This window comes from Calidris pugnax, unplaced genomic scaffold (assembly GCF_001431845.1).
Source record: "Calidris pugnax isolate Ruff unplaced genomic scaffold, ASM143184v1 scaffold96, whole genome shotgun sequence".
NCBI classification, from domain to species: domain Eukaryota; kingdom Metazoa; phylum Chordata; class Aves; order Charadriiformes; family Scolopacidae; genus Calidris; species Calidris pugnax.
Window position 1 is genome coordinate 343,826 of NW_015090866.1, and position 22,960 is coordinate 366,785.

General features: G+C 46.0%; 1 protein-coding gene across 1 annotated transcript in view; it reads left to right on the forward strand.

Annotated features, from left to right (window-relative positions):
- Nucleotides 1–22,960, forward strand: part of UBE2H (ubiquitin conjugating enzyme E2H) — a 53,814-nt gene that overhangs the window by 16,328 nt on the left and 14,526 nt on the right. Inside the window, exons 3-4 of the mRNA XM_014945421.1 lie at nt 14,208–14,284; nt 14,970–15,044. Of these exons, the coding sequence (XP_014800907.1) occupies nt 14,208–14,284; nt 14,970–15,044 (152 nt within the window). The remainder of the gene's footprint in view (nt 1–14,207; nt 14,285–14,969; nt 15,045–22,960) is intronic.

Consider the following 22,960-nt stretch of genomic DNA (forward strand, 5'->3'; position numbering starts at 1 on the left):
TCCAGGTGCTTTGGTGATGAACTGCCAAAGCTGTGCCATGTTTGCAGCTCAAGTTGGTGGCTTGATGGATGGGAAATGGCCTGTATTGACCCTCTGTCTGAACTTGGAAACATCTATCAGTATTTTCTTGAGGAAGATACGTACAGTAGAAGCCAACCTGACTGTGGAGTAGGTAGAAAGCTGAGTGACAGACTCATCTTTATAAATTAAACCTTTAAATACAGGTGGCCAGATGGACTTGACAAAACAAAGCTGGGGCAAACCCATGTGCCTTGTGCATCTTGTTTACAGCCAGCACTTGGGATGATGGATCTATTTATGGGATCTACTGAGGAAGCACTGAATAGGCTACAGGTCCCCATTGCCCTCATTACATAGTAAGAATGAAGTGGATAATTGATTTAATAGCGATGACAGTGGCGTGTTGCATTGTCATAGGTGTTTGTGAGTACAAATTTGTGACACTTAGGAAGCTCTTACACCTTTTTGCAAAACTGAACTGCAGTTTCCTGGTACGTGGGACTGTTTGGTGTTTTCTCTTTATTTTGCAGGTGACCTAGAAAGAAAGAAAACAGTATCTATTAGCTTCAGTGGCTGTGTGTAACCAAGGCCTTGTTTCAAAATAACTTTTATTTTTTCCTATTTTTTTCTTTATGCTTTGGTGTGAGGAAAAACAGCGTATGGTCTGTGTTGGAAACTGTGGTCATGGTTGTTGTAACTTCACCACTTCTGTGATTCGGATGTTGAGTAAAATCATCTCTTGCTCTGTCCTTCAGGTCACTTGTTTTGGGTTAAAAACCACCCAAACCCCACATTGTGTGTAGAATCTAGTTTGAGCTGTTCCTTTAAAACATCCTGAGATACCTTTTTAACAAAACTGAGGAGGGGAGAAGCAAATCTGATCCCTCCAGAAGTTCTGGCAGGCTCTGTCGGGACTCCTTGCTCTAGCACGGAGAAGAGGACAAATCTGATCCTCCTGGTTTTGCAAGCGATCTATAAAAGGCGCTCTGCCCTCTGGTTCCACGTCACTGCTTTCAGATGTGCCCTTAGAAGGTGTGGGTGCTGTATCAACAGACTTATTAATGACAACATTTTGTTAATGGACATCTCAGTTCAATCCCCTTTGCATAGGTAAGGTGTAGACAGCCCCAAGGGCAATGTTCATCCTTGATGATTTACCACCTGCTAATGCAGCTGGTCTCTGCGTCGTCTGCTGAACCTGGGAATCAGCAGAAGAGCAGAATTTAACTTGTTCTTGAGAAAACGTGCTTCTAATAAAGTGGTTTGAAAGGAACAGAAATCCACAGGTGCCTCGGGGTATGATCCATCCTGAAACAAACACCTGTATGTGGTGGGGCATCGTGTGTTATTTCAGACTGGGCTGTTACGAGTGGTGGGAAATCTGGATTGAAGCCACATGATGACTTTTCCCTTGTGTTACTTGAGGTCAAGGGAATTGTACTAATCTCTAGCTTAATTTGCAAATTTGATTTGCTTTTATTTCCTACACCCATGCTGTGGAAACACCAGTGCTTTCTGTGATTTGTTTTAAAGCTCATTTCTTTGAGGACTGGCAGATAACAACCCTTCTCCAGGAAGGCTCAGAAATGCTGGAGCTTCTGGCTCAAGTAGCAAAGTATTGTATAACAAGCAAATGTCAGTTGTGCCCTATTCTTCAGAAGGAGAAATATTTTCCAAAATGTCTTGGAGAGACCTTATTGCTGTTGTGGTTGGTACAGAAAACACCCAGATGGGTGGCAGTTCGCTGCTAGGATTTTTGATGTTAAGCACATAAGCTCAGGACATTAATTGTTGATGAATGCTTAAAGCTGAAGAAGTTTTGTGAGGACCAGAGCTGCTTCATTTTCACCAGGCACTGTCCACTTCAATGCTTGCTCTGAGTTCTGAGTCTTACTCAGTTTAAGCACATCTTGCTTTAGCTGGCATTTCAAATAGTTGTTGCTGTCTCAATTCTCAAGACTCTGGTTTACAAAATGCTTAAAAAAACCCAAACCAAACCCCAGTGCAGGTGTGACCTCAGTGAGCAAGAAATACATCATTGAGTGTTTCCGCGTACTCTCTCGCATCTGCCGCTGTAGGGTTGGAAGGAACTCTGCAAAAACAACGCTGTAGATAACTCAGTATCCTTGGTGTAAGAGGTGCTTATGGAAAAGCTCTGCCTTTTTGTTTCTGCTCCGACGTTTCAGATGCTCTGCTCCAGCTGCCGGCCCCGTTAGGTTTATAGCAAAGGTCAGCAAAGCAAACCTCTTCCGTGGATCCGGTTCTAAAGCGAGCGGGGGCAGTACGTCTAAGTAGGTGCCCCACAGCTATCTTGCCAGTCTTGTTGCCAAACCCTTTTGTGCTTGTTTCAAAAGGCAGCTGGAGCAACTAACCCTCTCTCTCTCTCATCGCATATGCTTATCACATGGACCAGTTCTTGGGGTGTTGCCAGGGTTTGGGTTTTTTTTTTGTGTGCTAAACCAGCACTTCCTGGTGAGTCTCACCTCTGTTGTGCCTGTACACATACACACACCAAAAAAAAAAAGGAAAAATTCCACTGATTTATGTTCCTGGCAGGCCATGGAGAGCTGTCGTGATATGTTATCCTGATTCCAAGGGAGTGGGATTCTAGACAGGACTTTAAATGTGTTTCCTTCCCGCTCGGTGTTTTAATAGTTCAAGCTTGAGTTTGTGTGAAGCCTCTTTTAGAGAGAACTTCAGGATTTTTGTTGAAGAGACATCCTGGTGTGAAGTGTTTATTAAGACAATGCTCAGGATTCCTGTATTTAACACTTTCTCCATTCAGTGTTGTGATGTAGCTCAAGCTGATGCAGGGTATCAGCATCCCCTCCGTGACTCTTTGGACCCAATTCAGCAGCAAGAAAGGATCTTGCTGAAGGGGAGCAAAGAGGATGGGGACTCTGGTTCCAGAACTGGTAACTGATCTTAAAATTAAGCTGATGTTCAACAGAATATAACTCTGGATTTTTATTTTTCATTTACCAGAATGAAAATATTTGCTTTGACGCTTTCTCCTTTCTCATCTTGTTTAAAATCAAGGACTTGAGGTACTCCTAGATGATTTTTTTTTTTTCTTAAATAAAAATTAGTGCCAAAATTCAGCTGCTGACCTCCTCTGCATCTGTCTGCTTTGACTACAAACATGTCCCGTCCCAAGGGCTTTGCAGCCTGAGGAGGTGGTTGGTTGTACTTTTGGGGGTTTTATGTCGCTGTTGCTGAGGTGGCTTGACACGCTTGCGCTTTCTAAATGACTATGTTAAGTTTCTTGGAGTAAAAAAGCATTTCAGTAAAGTCTATAGAAACCTAAAACAAGCTTCACTTGAGGCAAAGGGCCACATCTTAAAATAATGCAAGTCTTCAGGAAGTCTAAATTGGTGAAATATTCTGGCTGCACAAATGCATGAAAAGCATTTTGTTTTTAACAGACCTGGTACGTTCTTGTAAAACCTGTGATTGGGGCACAGCCCCCAAAAAGCATTTAAATCTTGGGCTGGGTGTCAGTTCTAGCACACGTTTGGGGTCACACTCTCAATTCTGTGGTTTTACAACCAGGGTTTCTCTTTCAGAAGCCTTTCAGCGCTTCTTGAATCCTCGCAAAGAGGAAACCAACTGTACCCAACACAACTGGAAAAAGAAATGATTGTATTTTCTCCTTCTGATGTTTCACTTAAAACGCACTTGAAATTTCTTGCTTGTTTGAGAAGTTTGATTATTATTCGTACATTAAATACTCTGTTCCTACCAGTACGTACCATCGCCATGGTAACAAACTTCTCTTGATGGAAGCTGTAGCAATGCAAATATTACATCTAGAGGTTTAGCTTAGAGACAGATGTATGGCCGTGTAAACTACTCTTTGCTGTCGCCTTCGATGATTCTGGATCTGCCTCTGGTTCCCCCCGTGACTGATTTTAAATATCAGCACAGTGAATTCTGTGACTCCTGGCTTGGTGGCTGGCTGAGAGCTCAAGGTTCCTCATTATTTCCACCTTGTTCATGCCAGGTGTAGTGAACTCTTCTGAGAGGCTCCGGCATCAGGGCAAAGGAGACCAGTGCAATCATATCATGGGGACCCTCTCTCTCTCCACTTATCCCAGAGAAGCCTGGGACATTATGCTCCTGTGTTGTGGCTCTATACGTGGTCTTTCTTGCTAGTCCCTTCTGGCTGGATGTCTTCCTTAAACTGTGCAGTCAACTCTAGCTAGGATTGTTTTAAGGATGTTCAGCCCCATCAGGGCTACAAAGATGATTAGGGTTCTAGAACATCTCTCTGATGAGGAAAGGCTTGAGGGGCTTGGGCCTTTTTAGTCTGGAGAAGAGAAGACTGAGGGGGGATCTGATCAAGGCCTCTAAATCCTTCAAGGGTGGATGTCAGGAGGATGGGGCCAGTCTTTTTCCAGTAGTGCCCAGTGACAGGACAAGAGATGACAGGCACAAACTTGAACATAAGAAGTTCCATCTGAACATGAGGAGGCTCTTCTTTCCTGTGAGAGGAGCAGAGGCTGCCCAGAGAGGTGGTGGAGTCTCCATCTCTGGAGACATTCAAACCCCACCTGGACACGTTCCTGTGGGACCTGCTCTGGGTGGACCTGCTTTGGCAGGGGGTTGGACGGATGATCTCCAGAGGTCCCTTCCAACCCCTACTATTCTGTGAAGGAGTTTGCTAATTGACAGTTGCTTATCATTGCAGACTAATTGCACTTAAATTCTCTTGGTTTCTCATGTGTCCTGTTTTACTGAGGCTCAAAGAAATCTTGTGTTTGTGGAGGCAACGCTATGTTGTGTTACGGTCATGGACAGGAACATCAAGCTGTCTTGATGGCAACTCATTCCAACTTCCTATCATAAAGTCCAGTCTCTTTCATATTTAAAACTCTTGTGTGCCAGCTTCTTCTCAACCTAATTCATCTCCCAGCCTTTCTCGAGCAACAACCTTTGTGTAGGTCACAGTTTTAAGTGGTTTCAAGCCGTTTCCCTCCAATGTGTGGCTCCTGGGACTGCCCAGCACAGTCATCTCACAAGCAAAGCTCTGCTGTGATTCAAATCAGGTGTCACCTGGGCTTGTGCATCTTCCCACCCTGAATGGAGCTTGGCTAACGATACCTAGTAAAACGAGGGCCTGATACTTGTACGTGTTGTGTTCTTGTCTGTAAATGCAAATAAATTGCACCGTAATCAGCAGAGCAAAACTGGAGTTGGGCTGCAGCGCTCGTTATCTACTGTCAATATGACACTGATTGTGTTTCCGTCTAATCTTACTGTGAAGGAGCTCTTGGTGCCACCGCTGCAATTAAATGTTGACCCACGCGGTGGAAGCTTAAAAAAAAAAACTGTTTTAAACAAGTTTTCTTGCCGTAAAGAAAAACAGATTGAAATAAAAAAAAATATATCTGCTATCTCTTTTTCTAAACAAGCTGAAATTTTCAAGGGAACAGCACAGAGTCGGGGAGGGCAGTGAATTAATCTGTTTCCTGAAGGAAAAGGGCAGTGTTATTCAATCCAGCATGGAATGAGGTGGACCTTGTTGTCTTTTTGTGGTGGTTCCCTTCACTTCTGGTGAGGGAAGACCAGGCTTAAAGCCTGGAGGATCTTCTCTGTAGGAAAAATGCTGACTTAATTTCAAATTGGTTCATAGCAGGCAACTCGTATGCAAAGTGTCTTCTGGGGAAAGCTGGCTTTTTCTTCTACCTTTTCCTTATTGCTCCAGTTCCTTGGCACAAAATTTGGTGGAGAGTGCCCAGCTGTAAATCATCAGAAGCTCTAAGGAAAGCAAGCCGGGCTGGAGGGCTTGCTGGAACACCAGTTCCTTCTCCCAAAAAACCTCTGATCACACTCACTAGGTGTCTTTCAGTACTCGTGGCTGCGCTTGGAAGGTGCCTTTTGATGGGGTTGCTGGTGACTGGGGTGTTTATCTCGGGGAAATTTGCCGTCCTTGATGTGAAATGGTGAAGGGTGTGTGCAGAATAACTTGAGAACGCTCTTTCTTGTGTGATTTCTCATCTCGGTTAAAATCTGGTAGAGAAGCAGTGAGTAAGGCTTGTTGGGGTGGGTTGGTTTGTTTTTTTTTAAAGCAAGACTGCGTTTCTAACAAGAAAATGCTTGAGTGTGATAAAATAAAAACTCAGCAACCAAGCAGAGGTTGCTGTTCAGTTATTTGTTTGCTATTCCCTCGCTTCCAGAGCTTTTTCATCTGCAATTTTAATCAGCCATCGTCTTGCAGTGAGAAGGATATAAGAAGGACGTGGATCTGATGGAGAGGGTCCAGAGGAGGGCCACAAGGATGATCAGGGGGATGGAGCACCTCTGCTACGAGGACAGGCTGAGGGAGCTGGGGTTGTTCAGCCTGGAGAAGAGGAGGCTCCGGGGAGACCTAATAGCAGCCTTCCAGTACCTGAAGGGAGCCTACAGGAAGGCTGGGGAGAACCTGTTTAGAAAGGCCTGCAGTGACAGGACAAGGGGCAATGGCTTCAAGCTGGAGGGGAACAGATTTAGACTGGAGATGAGGAGAGGGTTCTTCACTGTGAGGGTGGTGGAGCACTGGAACAGGTTGCCCAGGGAGGTGGTTGAGGCCCCATCCCTGGAGATATTCAAGGAGAGGCTCAACGAGGCCCTGGGCAACCTGGTCTAGTTGGGGGTGTCCCTGCTGACTGCGGGGGGGTCGGACTAGATGACCTTTGGAGGTCCCTTCTGGCCTGGACAACTCTATGACTCTATGAAACCAGCTCATTTGTGCTGTCCTCAGTTGACTTGTCACAGTGGAAAGGAGGGTGAAGGGATGGGACAGCTGGTTGTCTTCAGAGCTCTCCCCAACTGCCTGCGAGTGACTTGCTCTCCTCCTTTATGCTGTAGGATTTAAGTGAGTTTTGTGTTTCTCAAAGCTGTGGGATTGAGATTTGCCCCGGATACATGAAGATAAACTGTAGATTGTCCCAGTGGTGTCTTCCCTTCCTGGAACTGGTGCAGACCACGGAGCTGTGGATACTGGTACCAGAAATTATGCAACACAAAGTCCCTGGCAAATAGCAAACCTATTTCTGGTGCTGGGAAACCCCTTTGCTTGAAGCTGGAAAGTGTGAGCAGGGCCCTGTGGCAACGAGAATAACTAGCTTGGGGGAAAACCAATGGATTTTAATAATCTGAATGAGTTTAGCCTGGAGTTCTCAAGAAGTTTGCAACACAGGGTGACTAAAAAGTGCTGCCTCTCGCTGCTCGAAGAAACCACAAGAGATTTTTTTATTTTTTTTTTTCTTTATAACCTTTTTTGCTTCTGACTAAATGTCCTTTCTTCTGGTGAGCTGCAGGGACAGACAGAGAAGTGTGAGGAAAGTTGAACGTGAGTAAAGGGCAGGGACGTTTGCTTGGGGGAAAACACAAGTGCTTAAAGCATCAAAGTTCTGGTGCCGTCTGTGGTTTCACGTGTGCAACTGGCATCTTGGGTAACTTGTATCAGATAAAGGCAGGGAGTTTAGAGGAGGCAAAGCAGCCTACGAGGGCTTGGAGAGAGGGAAGGAGGTGACTGAGCTGTGCTTGCCCTTTTGCTGCCCACGCAACAGCGTAACCAGTAACGCTGCTAAATCATAGGGCTCCTTACAGATAACTGTGAGTTGTGTGAGTGCTTCTTTGAGCAGGACTCGTTCGCCTTGGTAAGAAAATAAACTTGAATAACCATCAGTCCCAATATTAGAGGCTGGTTTTGTTGCAAAATTCTGCTTGCACATCTCTGGTCCCTCCAACGAGCAGAGCGAGCGGTGCTTTCTGTACCACAAGCAGCTGGACCGGCTGCACTGATATCGCAGTTCTGGGCTCCACGGTTCAAGAAGGACAGGGAACTGCTGGAGAGGGCACAGCAAAGGGCTGCGAAGATGATGAAGGGACTAGAACATCTCTCTGATGAGGAAAGGCTGAGGGACTTGGGTCTGTTTAGTCTGGAGAAGAGAAGACTGAAGGGGATGTGATCAACGCCTATAAATACTTAAAGGGTGGGTGTCAGGAGGATGGGGCCAGGCTTTTCCCAGTGGTGCCCAGGGACAGGACAAGAGGTAATGGGCACAAACTTGAATGTAAGAAGTTCCATCTGAACGTGAGGAGGAACTTCTTTCCTGTGAGGGTGGCAGAGCCCTGGCAGAGGCTGCCCAGGGAGGTGGTGGAGTCTCCTTCTCTGGAGACATTCAAACCCCACCTGGACACGTTCCTGTGGGACCTGCTCTGGGTGGACCTGCTTTGGCATTGAGGTTGGACTACATGATCTCCAGAGGTCCCTTCTAACCCCGACCATGCTGTGATTTTCTAGGTGGTGTAGCAGCACTCATTGCCTGCAAAATTCCTTGTGAAGGAAAAAATCCACATATTAATCTTATTTTTAAAACACTCATTGTGATGAAAAATGCGGATGGTGAGTTATTTCCTCAAAGGTTCTTGACTGCTTAGGTAGCAGAGATGGATGATTTTTTTATTATTATTTTTTTTTAAATGTGGTCTTACCATTGTCCCTCAGATTCAGAATGTCTACTCTGGTAAGGTCTACCCCTGGAAGGAAAGCTGTAGACCATAAAATCATATAATAGAGTTGGAAGGGACCTTAAAGATCATGGAGTTCCAACCCCCCTGCCCTGGGGTTGGACACCTCCCACCAGCCCAGGTTGCTCCAAGCCCCATCCAGCCTGGCCTTGAACCCTTCCAGGGATGGAACCAGTCTCCATGAGTAGGAGAAGACACAACAGAGATCCTTAGAAGGCAGGAACTTGCTTTTTGGTAATGACCATCAGCCTCACTGCAACTTGTGTTGAGATGCACGTAGATAAATATACAACTTTGTTTTTTTTCCTGGGGCACTCCAGCTTTCTGCACCAGTCTCCATGAGTAGGAGAAGACACAACAGAGATCCTTAGAAGGCAGGAACTTGCTTTTTGGTAATGACCATCAGCCTCACTGCAACTTGTGTTGAGATGCACGTAGATAAATATACAACTTTGTTTTTTTTCCTGGGGCACTCCAGCTTTCTGCTGTGTCTGCCACAGGGCGCTCACGGCCTCTTGTGTCACTAGGCTTGTAAACATATTTTCAGTGAAATATTTTTAGCTGGAAAACCCATTTGCCCAAGCTTGTAACTTATGTTAATTTTAAAGAAACTTAATGAGGGGATTTTGTTGGGTTTTTTTTAAAGGCTAAATGTTTGCCAGGAAAAAAAGTCATTCAACCCTGCAAACAGGCCAGCCATCTGTTGGCCGTGATGTTCAGCTGGGATTTTGGGAGATCAGGGTGTGAAGTTGAATCCTAACAAATTTTTATTTTTATTTTTATTTTTTTTAATTATTGCAGGGGAGATCCAGCCCTACAGTGGTTGGGTGGCCCTGCACGAGGATGAGGGAATGGGAACTCGACCCTGGAATGGGCAAATCCACAGTGGCCAGTCTATTTCTGGCTGATGGCTGGGCAGTCTCTCGCTGTCCAGATTTGAAAGGTTTTGTGTGGGGTTTTTTTTTTGTGTGTCCCGACGCAGAATAGGCAAACGCTTTAAATCACTTTTCATTCTGACCCAAGAAACAATTTCCTACGAGCTCAACCCTGAACAATAGAGCCTTGATCTTGATAGGGGGGCTCTGGATGTTACTGTAATGCTAATATGTGGCGCGGTTGGCCTTTGCGCTTCTGGCACATTTCAGGCACTATATAGGGAGTCTGTAATCAGCTGCAAAAAAATTCCCTTCTGTCTCTCTCCTAGCAACCCCTTCTGAACTGATATTTGAAAATAAGCTTGCTTTCCATATCATCATCTAAATATTTTCGACGCTTACTGTCATTAAAATTCTCCTAATAGTCTTGGGACTAAGATAATTTATCTTCAGGTCCTCAGGACTCCCTTCTGGTTTCTGTGGTCTTAAGGTAAAGCTTTTGAACTTTCTACTCGTTAGAAACCTGACTTGTATCCTGATTTTTCTCTTGACTTTTACGCTGGCTCTATTTGACACAAAGTCAAATTAGTAGACTGAGATGATAGAGATAAAAGCAGGAAGGCCATAAGTCGCCTAGACTAGTGGTAGGAGCAAGCTGAGAGCTTTGAAAGAGATTTGGTTGTATTTTTATTAAGCATTTTAGCGCGTGTGATGTGTTCCGGGCTGGTTTTGTAGCTCTGTAATCTTGACTCAATCTACACATGGTGTAGCTGTGCAGTGGAAACAAGGCACGTAGCTCATACCAGTACAAACCACTTGGTTGCCACTAGAATCAAGAACCTTAAAGTCTTTATCCATCACCTGCTCGTTCCCCTTCTGCAAATCTGAATAATGAAGAGTGGGGTGACAGAGAGCATGGGGGATAGAGGAGTTCATCTGGACAGAGCAGACTAAAACAAGGTGAGGGGTTTGTGGTCTATGTGGTGACAGAGAGCGTGGGGATCTCTATCATCTGGACAGAGTAGACTAAAACAAGGTGAGGGGTTTGTGGTCTTCCCCATAAATGCTGTCTGTGTCTTTAAAGTCCTGAGGACTTTCTGCACAGATTTACATCAGTAGCTGATGAAGGAGGTGGATGGGAATCCTGGACCTGAACGTAGATATCCTAGGAGAAGTGTGTGGGGGCTGCTGTGAACAGGCTGGTCACCTTCACTGTGGAAATCTTGCTCCAAATCCTCTTTTTTTTTTTTTTTTTTTTTTTTCCTGGGGCTTCCTGAAGCTGTACTCTGGTTTCTGAAGACCAGGAGCATTTCTCCTTCCTGGGAGCTACTGGGGCTTTCTGCAGGATCTGGCACCAGTCCCTGTCTAGCTCTGAAGGCAGGAAGAGGGGGTTTCTTGTGTATTAGGCACAACTGGGTTCCTTAAGTCTTGTGAGTCTCCAAAATGGCAACTCTTTCTCGATTCTGAAACAGCTGATTAATTGCTGGTGTGTTTGGAATAGGATTCATTTGGGATTTGGTTGTAAGACTTTTTGCCTTATGGAAAAAATCTGACTGAGCTGAGAAAATAGTTGGGTCAGAGCCTGCGTTCTTTACTCGGTGAAACATTGCCCTCAGCCATGGTGGAGCTTTTTCCGGGAACGTGGTCCAGAAGGACTATCCTCCAAATGTTTCAGGTCCCTTGTGCTGATAGAGGGTTCCCTGGTACGGCTTCGGGGGATGGAGAAGCCTTGAGGAGTCTCTTCCTGGAGTCTCAGCTTGTGCAAGAAATGTTTCCCTTTCTGAAGACTTCCTGGAGATGGAAAGAGCTCATGGAATATAAATGTTCTCTTTTTTTAGTTTTTTGTAGTTGCTCCCACTGGTGCTCTCAGTCATTTGCTTCCTGGAGATGGAAAGAGCTCATGGGATATAAATGTTCTCTTTTTTTATAGTTGCTCCCACTGGTGCTCTCAGTCATTTTCTTGGTGGGATTTCAAGGTTTCAGATTCCTGGGTGTGCCTACCTTTAGAGAAAACTTGGTGGAGAGGGGAAGATGGTTCACCCCACTTGTGTTAGAAAATTGGGGCTCACGTAGAACTCGCTTTGTGCCCAGGAAAGAGGGATTTCCCCAGCTCCCTCGGTTCTGCTAATGCATTTCCAGAGATTTTGCCTGTGTTGATAACGAGGGCTTTATTGCTGAAATCCACTTTGTGTTCAGTCTGTCCCCAAACTCTTGTATCGTGTTAATAAACGATGCGGTTGTTCCCAAATGCAGCATCCACATCCCTTTCATACTCACTTCATACATACTCACTTGCTGGGGTTTTTTTGTAGGAATTGTAGGCCCTTGCCACAACAGGGAGAATAAGCAAATGTAGCACCACATTGCTTACTAGTATTTTTTTTGAATTTGGGAACGCTAGGACTGAATCTGAGTGCAGAAAGCTCTGCTTTAATTTATGGTTGGTATTAACTCGCGGAGCCGAAGAGCATATAAGCTGCAGCTGCTCAGGAGCTCGCTCTGAGATCTGGCTGGGAGAGCTGTTTTTTATTAAGTGGTACTTGATTTAGCCCTAAGTAAAACCATTTGTATTTAACCTGATCCGCGAAGCTGCTGTAAGTGTTAACATACTTCAGTATTAAACGTTTCACTCTGGGGCATCATCATACACGGCGGGTTTGTGTAAGAAAGAGCCCCGTTTCTGAACCTGAAATAGTTATCCCTTAGGATGAGCATGTACATTTTCAAACTCAATGGAGCCTATATTTAAAATTTACTGTCACGGTCCTGGGTGAGGTGAAAAGATCTGGTGACGAGTGTCAGGTCTGAAACAAGCTGTGATACTTCGGTGCGAAGCTACTTTTGGGAAACCTGTGGGGACATAACTTATCCCAGAGATGCCCCTTGGCTTTTTGGCAGAGAAATCCCTTGCTCTTGGGGCAGTTAAGCATCGATCTGCCCTTTGTGAGCTGCTCTTGGGTGGCTGCCAGGTGCAACGAGCCACTTGCCATTTAACTGTAGGGCAAAGCAGCTTCTGCTGAACCAAGAAAACTCTGGAGCCAAAACAAACCGCTATAAACTTTTCTCCCTCCCCATGAGAATGAGGGGAAGGAGGTTATTGCGTCCAAACTCTTTTGGAGCTGGCACTGTGGGAAAAACTCTCTCCAATCCGGGACTCATTGTATTTGAGGAACTGTAATAAATCCTGACGGACCCCGCAGATGGGATGTCGGGGTTGAGCTGGTGCTTCTGGATACAGGAGCTGCTTCTCTTAAAGTAGTTCATGATTTACCTTAAGTGGACTTCATGGATCGTAACGTGAAATCGGGGATAGGTCTGACCTGAGATTTATTTATTCCTGGTGGTAGGTCCCAGGGAGTTACATTCCTGGTGGGTTGGAAATACTTAAGTGAGTGTGTATGTGTGTGCCCAGGCACACGAGTGCCTGTTTGCCCAGTGCCCTGAGGGTCCAAGGAGGGGGGGGCTGCATAATTGTTGCAGAGCCGAGAGCTTCCCGGGCAAGTTTTGTGCCTTGAAAGCAGAAAACCTTTTGCATCAGAGTGAAAAATGTTGGTTGTAAAAGGGAATCTGGCTTCAGTTCCTCTCAGCATTTCTGCCAAGCTTGCTGCTGTGATATTAAGGATCTTTTATTAGATATTCTGGGCCTCTGCCCCCTTCTCTCAAATGGGGGCAGCCTCTGTGGTGCTGAGCTGAAGCAGCTGAAGTTCAGGTGGGAATAAACCTTTGATTTTTCTCCTGCTCTTGGTTTTTTTTTTTTTTTTCTGATGCTTCCCTCGTAATTCGTATTAAGATTATTGATTAAAGGTAATTGCTGTAGGATATTATTCGCAATCCATTAACCCTGATTTATAGCCGAATTCTTCAGCAAGCTTGGGTGCTGAAACATCACCATTAATTGCCTTAACTGAGCCTTAACTTGAAATGAAGATTTCTTGCCTTTCTCTTTGTATTCCCTTCTTCCCAAAGCGCCGGAGCTTTGCTTCTTCCTTTTCAATGTGGAGAAATACAGTTGTTCTTTTTGCGCCGTGGCGGTGCCTCATAATCTCGCCCTTCTGCCATCTCGCCGAAGAAGACGCGGAGGTTTTTTGGTCTTGCAAGTCAAATTAACATGAGATTGCCATAATTTGCATTGTAGCTGTGGGAGGCCATCTGACAGCGCCGAAGGCAGCCGAGGAGAATTGAATTCATCAGCTCTCACGTTTGTCAGGGGCTGGGGCGAGTTCTGCTCCTCTAATCTGGGCAGGGGAGTAAACATTTAATGGGAGCAGTTGGCAAGGGCGACTCTCTCTGCTTTGTGGCTCGTCTCCCAAGCGCTGGAAAGACAGAGAGAGAGAGAGATCTCTCTGAGTCCTGGCTTCACCTCTGAGCTTTGCCCCTGGGGTTCGTGTCTGTGTGTGCCGAGGCTTTGGAGCTCTTGCTCTTTCTGGATTTTAGCTGCCCCTCCACAGCCTGAATATGTTTCCAAATATGCTGCTGAACAGGGACTCAGTGTTTTCTTAAAACAGGTTGATGGAAAACACTAAAGCAGCTCCGAGGGGAAGGGAGGCACCATCTCAAGATTGCTCAACGCAGGGGGAGGGATTCTCCAGCGTGTAGAATTGGCTCTTATGAACGTCATTGTGGTGGTGTGGTCACTTAGATGTGTCAAGACGCTTAAATTGCATGATGTAAAATATTTTGAATATTCAGTTTTTAAACTATTCGGTTTGACAGGCTTCTAGCAAATTACCCGAATCTGAGTTAAATGAGTTTTTGTTTCCCGGACTAAATGTTTTCCTTTACTTGATGTATCAGTATTGAGAGCAAACACGAAGTCACAATCTTAGGAGGACTCAATGAATTTGTTGTGAAGTTTTATGGACCACAAGGAAGTAAGTATATGACCCAACCCTTCTGTAAAAACAAACCGATGGCTCGCGGTGGGGAACGGTGAAGTGACACATTCTTCTGGAGTGGAAGAAGTGATGAGCAAATCTAAGTGGGGGTGAGGAATCAAAGGGCTGGCAGTGTTTGAAGGCTGCTCTCTCTCAAGGGCGGGGAGAAATAAGGACTGTGAGCATTAAAGCAGATGAACCACCTCCCTTGGAGCTGGGTGCTGCCCTCGGACAGCTCAGCCCTCTGCTATGGCCTTCAGCTCTGCTCTCGTTCATCCTTAGCTTTTCTAGGCCTGGCTCATGGGTTGTTGCATCAGTCATCTGAATTTTTGCCGAGTTTGTAATTAAGATGGCTTTTCTAGTGACTAGATCACAAGTCAGGTCTCTAGCCTGCCTTAATTTAGTAACATCTCTAAAGGTAAGTAGATTATTCTAAATTCTCTGTTTTTAATAAGGCTTTTGTGTCTTTGCGCTAAGATCTTCTGCAGTATTAGTTAAAATCATGTTATTTCTTGTCAGGCAGCACAGGAAAAAGCCTTTTACCGTAGGAGGTTTGATATGAAATCTTACCCCCTGATGGAGCTAAGTATTCTTCCAAAGATGTGTTTTGCTTAATGCTGTACTTCTATTTATTCTCGCCTGAGTTATGAAGTGTCTAATACCTGCGTTTCTTTCATTGCAGCACCCTATGAAGGTGGAGTATGGAAAGTTAGAGTCGACCTTCCTGATAAATACCCTTTCAAATCCCCGTCTATAGGTAACCAATAACCGCTTTTCAGTCAAAATCCTTTTACTGCTTATACAGGAGAGGTGTTACTGCTTGCAGCATTCTTGCAGGTGAAGTCGCTCCAACCCTCAGTGCAATCATAAGGTCTTTACTTCAATTTTGCAGAATGCTTTTGCCAGAGGTGTCCAGGTATCACGTGCCAAGCAGAGAGAGGAAGCTCTGTTTTTTTGGCTGAAGGGTTAGGAGCTGGAAATGTGATTTGGTCACATGTTTGTGTGTTGATGAACGGAATCCCTCTGCCATGTGCTTTTTTTTGTATAACGTAGCCATTTGTGGGTATGGTGCAGGATACCACAGTGAGTGCAGGAGCCTGTTTATATCAAATGACTCATGTGTTATGGAGAGCAAAGACCACAGTGCATGCTTGTAATCTTGGGGTGAACCTAGTTTTTGGGACCTCATGTCCCAAAAGCGGATGGAAGTGAAGGCAGGAGCTGAAACCTGTGTCCTCATGGAAGAGGTGATGCATATGTGGACGAACATAGAAGCAAGGACCTATCACCAGAAAAAAAAGCAGCTGGCTAAACTGGTCAGGCTTGTTAGACCTTCGAGAGCAAATAGGAAGTTTGATAAGGAAATGTTCTTTAGACTGTATCCATCTTTCCTTTGTCTTTGAGTAACGGTGATCTAACTCGGGTGTCTTCTGGTACCTGACTTTATTCCAGTCTCTTAAGCTATAAATAAAATAGCCAATACTGCTTGAAAAACTGGAGCAGATACATGAAGTTCCAACATTTCTCTTCTGGCTGATGAAATAAGTGCTGGGAACTGGGTGACGCAGCGCTTCTCTGTCAGAAGGGTGTGCTTGTGGCTCAAGCCACCGGGGGACTCTACAGAATGGAGAAAACAGCTTGAGGAGAACTAATGTGGAAACTTGACTGTATGGGTTGGACGAGATGAGTCCCTTCCAATATCAACATCCTGATTTGGAGTTGATAAGTATTGGTTGCTTTCTTAAAATAGACTCTTACGCTAACAGTGCCTTCTATTTAGGATGTCTCTCTCTCTCTCTCTGGTGCGAGAAATGATGTGTCGCTTTCCAAATGTGAACTGTGCCTTTTGGGAAAGGTTATTACGCCGTCCTTTTACCTTTTTTTTTTTTTATCCTGTTGAAACCTTAACTGAGCCACAGAAATCTTTTTTCCCCTGTTGAAACCTTAACTGAGCCACAGAAATGGGCACGCAGCTGAGTAACAGCGCAGTATTGCTGCAGCTACATGAACCCTCTTCTTCCTCTTGAGTCAGCTCTGAAACTTGCTGTAAACCTCTTTGGTTGCAGACTGTTTAGGAGATGCACATCATGTTATTTGGTGCCAGTCCTTTTTTCCCTCCCTGCTTCTCAAGTGCTACAAACTGATACAGATCGGGATACTGTCACATTGGCAAGCTTAAATTTGGGCTGGCTACAGGCAACTCTCATAAAGCACATAAACCCCAGTTTCCTGGTTCTTAATTGCTTTGATGCTGGTCTACTCGAAATTCTTTTTCTCTCTCTTCCCAGGCTGTATCAGGAATCAAGGTTTCTTGATTAAAGCAAAAAGGAATTTCTTTCTAGTAGCCAATGCAGGTAAACATTGGTCAGGCTCTTGTGTATTTGTAGCTTCCCAGTCTGTATCAGAAATCAAGGTTTCTTGCTTAAAGCAAAAAAGAATTTCTTTCCAGTAGCCAATGCAGGCAAACATTGGTCAGGCTCTTGTGTATTTGTAGCATTGCTGATTTGGTCTCTGGTTAGTTGCATGGAAGGTGGTAGGTTTGACCTTTTTGGTGGTTTGGCTTGGAGGCTATTGAGCACTGGTTGGGCTAAGTGGGAATTAAAGGCAGCCTGGGATGGGAGTTGGCCCAGCTGCATTTTCAGAACTGACACCACAAAGATGGCCTTTCTCCTTGTGAGCTTGGAGAAGAGTGGTGGGTAGGTGAGGAGGGGCTTCTTTTCTGCTCAAATTGCTCTGTCCCTTCTAATGTTTCTTTTGCTGTCTATCCTGTAGTACATAACAGCAGCTTTCCTGCTTTTGGCTTGCTTATACCCACAGTGTGGCAACTATCTTAGTACTGGACTCGTTGCACCTTCTGGCATCTCTGGCCCTATGAGTCTCTGTTTGAGCTGCTGAAAACCTCATCTTCTCTCCCTGAGCTCCCCAGAAGGCTGGCTCTTGCTCTAGGGCCTGGAAGCTGAATATGAGCCAGCAGTGTGCCCAGGTGGCCAAAAAGGCCAACAGCATTCCAACCTGTATCAGCAACAATGTGGTGAGTTGGACTAGGGCAGTGATCGTAACCCTGTACTGGGCACTGGTGAGGTGCCACCTCGAGTGCTGTGTCCAGTTTTGGGCTCCTCACTACAAATTAAAAAAAGACCTTGAGGTGCTGGAGCGTGTCCAGAAAAGGGCAACACTGGAGCACAAGGACAAGGTTCTGGAGAACTTCTGAGGAGCGGCTGAGGGAGCTGGGGGTGTTCAGCCTGGAGAAAAGGAGGCTGAGGGGAGACCTTCTCGCTCTCTCCAGCTCCCTGAAAGGAGGGTGTAGCCAGGGGGGGTTGGTCTCTTCCCCCAAGGAACAGGCAATAGGACAAGAGAAAATGGCTTCAAGTTGCACCAGGGGAGCTTTAGGATGGATATTTGGAAAAATGTTTACACGGAAAGGGTTCTTAAGCCTTGGAATAGGCTGCCCAGGGCAGTGATGGAGTCACCATCCCTGGAGGGATTTAAAAGCTGGACAAACGTAGGGCTTAGTGATATGGTTTAGTGATGTTTTTTGTCAGTGTTGTTTTGATGGTTGGACTCAATGCTCTGAAAGGTCCCTTCCAACCCAGGCAATTCTATGAGTATGATTCTAAGTGCAGGTGACCTCCTGGCTGAAGCTGAGGTTTTGGGTTGAATAATATGAGTCAATGGGAGGCAAGAGCTGGTTTGGCAAAGCTGGGTTCAGTGCAGCTGCAGGGAGGAAAGAGAATGGATGTGCCAAGAGGAGCTCTAGGACCCGGGGACCTCCCGACCCGGCCGCAGGAAGAGGTTTGTTTTTCTTTGTCTGGTTCCCATTTCTGCTGCCCCAGCCCAGCTTTATCTGGACAGCCAGGGGCTGAGTGACGTCTCCGTCCCTTCCTCTGGGCCAGCCCGATCTCCGCGTCGCTGCTCTTGGAGGCAGACTCTGTGCTGTGTCTGATACCAGTGGTTTTGGCATTACAGATAGCTCCAGAGCAGGCTTTTGTCCCAGCTGGACCAGCAGCTTTCACAAGCTTGTAAATGAGACAAGATCTGTTCTTTCTTGGCTGCATCCCCAGCAGCGTGGCCAGAAGGGTGAGGGGGGGGATTCTGCCCCTCTGCTCCACTCTAGGGAGACCTTCCTCCAGTGCTGCCTTCAGCTCTGGGGCCACCACCATCAGAAGGATGTGGACCTGTTGGATGGGGCCAGAGGAGGCCATGGAGATGCTGGGAGGGCTGGAGCCCCTCTGCTGGGAGGGGGGGCTGAGAGAGTTGGGGGGGTTCAGCCTGGAGAAGAGAAGCCTCCAGGGAGACCTTAGACCCCCTTCCAGGGACTCCAGGAAAGCTGAGGAGGGACTCTGGATGAGGGAGAGGAGTCATAGGAGGAGAGGGAAGGGTTTGACCCTGAAAGAGGGGAGATGGAGCTGAGCTGTGGGGAAGAACTTGTTTGGTGTGAGGGTGGTGAGAGCCTGGCCCAGGTTGGCCAGAGAAGCTGTGGCTGCCCCATCCCTGGAGGGGTTCAAGGCCAGGTTGGATGGGGCTTTGAGCAGCCTGATCTAGGTGAAGATATCCCTGCTCATCTTTGAAGTTTCCTTCCAACCCAAACTATTCTGTTATTCTCTGCCTGTTCCAGTGAGCACGGGTGTGCTAACCCAGCAGTCCTCAGCCAGTTTGAGCTCTGGATATCACAGGGGTAGGAATTAGTAGGGAAGAAATTTGCCATGGCAATTTCTGATCTGTAAAGAGGTGGAAGTGAAGGATTTCAGAGATGGTGGAGCCCATAAATGGACAGAAGGTCATCTAGAGCACACATATACCTTGTTTGCAGTCCTTCTGTTCTCAGCACTGCTTTGCTCCCACTGCGGTGGTGACATGCAGAGTTCAAATTGTCTGTGTAAGTCACTGCCTTGTATAAAGTATAGAATCCAACAGTTTCTTTTCCTTTAATAAATTACACTTTTATGCTGAAGCTTAAAGCCGAAATGCTGTCCTTGCAGTTTTCCTTGTTCCTCTCCTACTGTAGGCGCAAATTTTCTTTCTATCTTAGTAAATCTTAATGCAGTCTTGAACATGGCATGGGCTTTTTGCAGCAAATAACATGATGGCTCGAAGCATATCAATGCGTTCTAGAAAGCTGCTGCTGAAAAATGACTGCTAATAGTTGCTTTCTAATCTGTTCCAATTGCTTTTATCCCAGCATGGCTCTGAGTGTAAGGTACATGAAAACTTGGTATTCTCTTCTAAAGTGCTACTAAGAAACCTGAACAGAAAAGGCTTTTAAAGTGGGTTCCAAATTTGTCATGTGGAAAGGTGCAGACCTTTTATTAAACCCTAAAAGAGCAATGGTCCTCTTTGCCTTTAGGGTCTCTGGCAGAAGCCTTTGTTTTGTGTGGTTGCTCTTCTCCTGCCAAATATTTGCTCATTTGTCTCATCCACAGCTCCCTTCTCAAATACGCCTGGCATTTATTTCCTGCCCTTCTCAGGTTGGTAATTATTGCTGTAGTCTATTAAATGATGCTGCCCTGGGGACAGTGCTCTCCTGACAGCACAGGTAATGCCTCTGCTTAAAGACCTAGACTGGGATCTGTGTGAAAAGAGCAGTTCTTGGGAGAGCTTCCAGTGTTTCATCATGTCCTGCAGTACCTTTCTGGTATTTCTGGCACTGGAAACTCATGGTCTTTGCTGTGTAATCGGGCAGATCCCATCACAATCACAGAATGATATGGGGTTGGAAGGGACCTTAGAGATCATCTAGTCCAACCACCTGCCAGAGCAGGGTCACCCAGAGCAGGTCCCACAGGAATGTGTCCAGCTAGATTTTGAATGTCTCCAGAGACAGAGACTCCACCATCTCCCTGGGCAGCCTCTTCCAGGGCTCTGCCACCCTCAAAGGAAAGAAGTTCCTCCTCATGTTTAGATGGAACTTTGTATGTTCAAGTTTGTGCCCGTTTCCTCTTGTTCTGTCACTGGGCACCACTGAGAAAAGCCTGGCCCCATCCTCCTGCCACCCACCCTTTAAGTATTTATAGGTATTGATGGGATGCTCCCTGCCCCTCGGTCTTCTCCAGACTACAAAGACCCAAGTCCCTCAGCCTTTCCTCATCTGACAGATGCTCCAGGCCTCTCATCGAATTTGTAGCCTCTGCTGTCCCCTCTCCAGCAGTTCCCCGGTGCCTCTTAAACTGGGGAGCCCAGAACTGGTCCCAGTCCTCCAACTGTGGCCTCCCCAGGGCAGAGCAGAGGGGCAGGATGACCTCCCTCGACCCTCTGGCCACACTCTTCCTGATGCCCCCCCAAGATGCCATTGGCCTTCTTGGCCACCAGGGCATATTGCAGGCTCGTCGTCACCCTGTTGTCCACCAGGACTCCCAGGTCTTTCCCCAGAGCTGCTCTCCAGTAGGTCAGCCCCCAACCTGTACTGGTGTTATTCCTTTCCAGGTGCAACACCCCTACACTTCCATATTGGTGCGGGATGAGCAAGAGCTATATAATGTACAATAGAAATGGCAATGCACATCCTAGAAGAACATGAATCTAACCAGAAACAGTTACAGGGCCCTCATGTTGGCTCTGGGCTTAAGTGCTCCCATTGGGATGAACTAACTCGGCTTGTGATCCCTAAACACCCAAATCTTCAGAGTTGAAACCAACCTCCTGAACTTTTGAGCAGTTTGTTAGAACAAAACCAACTCCTGAAAAACACCCAGTTGCTTTCTGAAGCTGGTGAACGCTGCTGTTCTTTATGCTTTTTGGCAATTAATGTAAATATCCCTGTGTGCTTATGAGGACCCCAAGCACTCCCCTGCTAGATGTTTGCTTCCATTTTTGCTTTCTCCTAGACAATATGTTTTGAGCTGTTTATGGTTTCACTAACTCCGCTGGCACCGCTTCGCTACTTTTCCTTTCCCTCTGGGATTTAATATCTTCAGGGGAACTTTCTGCTTAGTCTGTTCCTGCTTTTTTCAAAGGGGAGTTGTGGAGGACTCGAAGTACTGTTTTGAGCTCCCAAGTCATGAGAACACTTTGTGTAAATTTTGTATGTTTTTAATCACCCCGTACGCCTGCCAAGAGCTGGAGATTCATGGCCTTTGATGCTGTAAACAGGGGAGGAAGCGCAGAGTGTGAATGTCCTGCCCTGTTTAGATGATAATAGCCATAGAAACACGTGAACCTGGGAGCCTGAGCTCTTACCTGAAAGCACCGTGGCATTTATTTTATTGCTAAAATCTGCAGAAATATTAGGCCAGCACTGACTCACTCTGGTTTCTTAATAATCAAATGTCACAGCTGCAGAGTTTGCATACAATATGCTCAGAGCCTCGATTTCTCAAATAACTTCTGTATATTTATACACAGTTCTCATTTTTCCTCTCATCTCTGGCCCCGCTTCTCTGCAGATACCTTATATTTCTATTTCACCTTTCTCCTAAGTGTTTTGCAAAACAAAATGTCTAGTATGTACACAAAACATATGGAAGAGTGTGTGTGTGTGTATGTATGTATATAATGAGACATTGTGGCAGCCAGTACAGGAACGAAGCAGCGTTGTTTGGCTCCAGCCAGGATTTAACAGATCTCTCCTGGCCGTTGCTTAATTTTTCTTTTTTAACTGCAGCTGCTATTTTTACTTTCAGCTCCTTCTCTGGATTGCCTTTAACGTTTTGCTGCTTAGAATTTCATGAGCCACTTATCGCCCGTGACCGTTCTGAGCTGGCTCTTCCCCTCTGTGTGTTGATCCTTCTTCTGACTTAGAAGCGAGGTGAAAACGCTTGTTCTTTCAAATACACTTAGCTTTGTCTGAAGGGAAAGACGAGACACCTAAAGGTAATTTGTATCCCTTTCTCCTCTCTGGTCTGATGCACAACTCTGCACCCTTTGCAGATTCCCCCTCTACAGTCAGAGAATTGGGAACAGGCTTGACAAAATGGGGTAGGTGTTTTCAGCTTGACTTGGCAGGGATTCGCTGTCTTCTGTGCCAGTCTCTGAAGCCTGGGCATCAGGTGATGGTGCACCTTAGAGATGAGATGAACTGATATTGGGCAATTGCTTTGTGCTAGTTCTGCAGGGTTTTTTTTCCCCAGAGATTGCTGCTCTTAGTTTCTAAAGTTGTGGATTCTGCTTTTCTGCTTCCAAGAAGGACCCCTTGGCAATTTGCGCCGAGCAGGAGGTCTGGAGTTGATAGCTCTGCCACTATTTTCCATCAGCCATGTTTTTGTGTCCTCATCTTTGCCTCGTGAAGCTTGCCTCGTGGAATTATTTATGGTATTGTTTTGAAAAGCTACTAGGATTTGAGTATGGTAATATAAACTGTTCTACTTCTGCTGGGAGCAAGCCTGACGTTACGCAGCACCACGCGCCACCACCTGCAGTGAATGCCTCCACGGTGAGCGCACAGTCTTATATTGGACGTGGTTGTTAGTGCTCTGAATGGGCTCCTAACCTCCAAATTTCATTAAAAAAAGAGAAATCCTCACCTTTGCTGATGAGAGCTTACTGACCTGAGAGCTCTGGGCAAAGTATGCGCCTTCAAGGTGGGCTGATCCTGTGCCCTTCAAATGGGGAACAGCCACAAGCTAAACCAGTTGTCCCAGTCTGCAGAGAGGAATGGGTACTAAGCTGAGGACTGGGGCAGAGGTCTTGCTCTTCTGCTCTCTCCCCCATCTCCTACCATGGTTTCTCAACCAACACAGG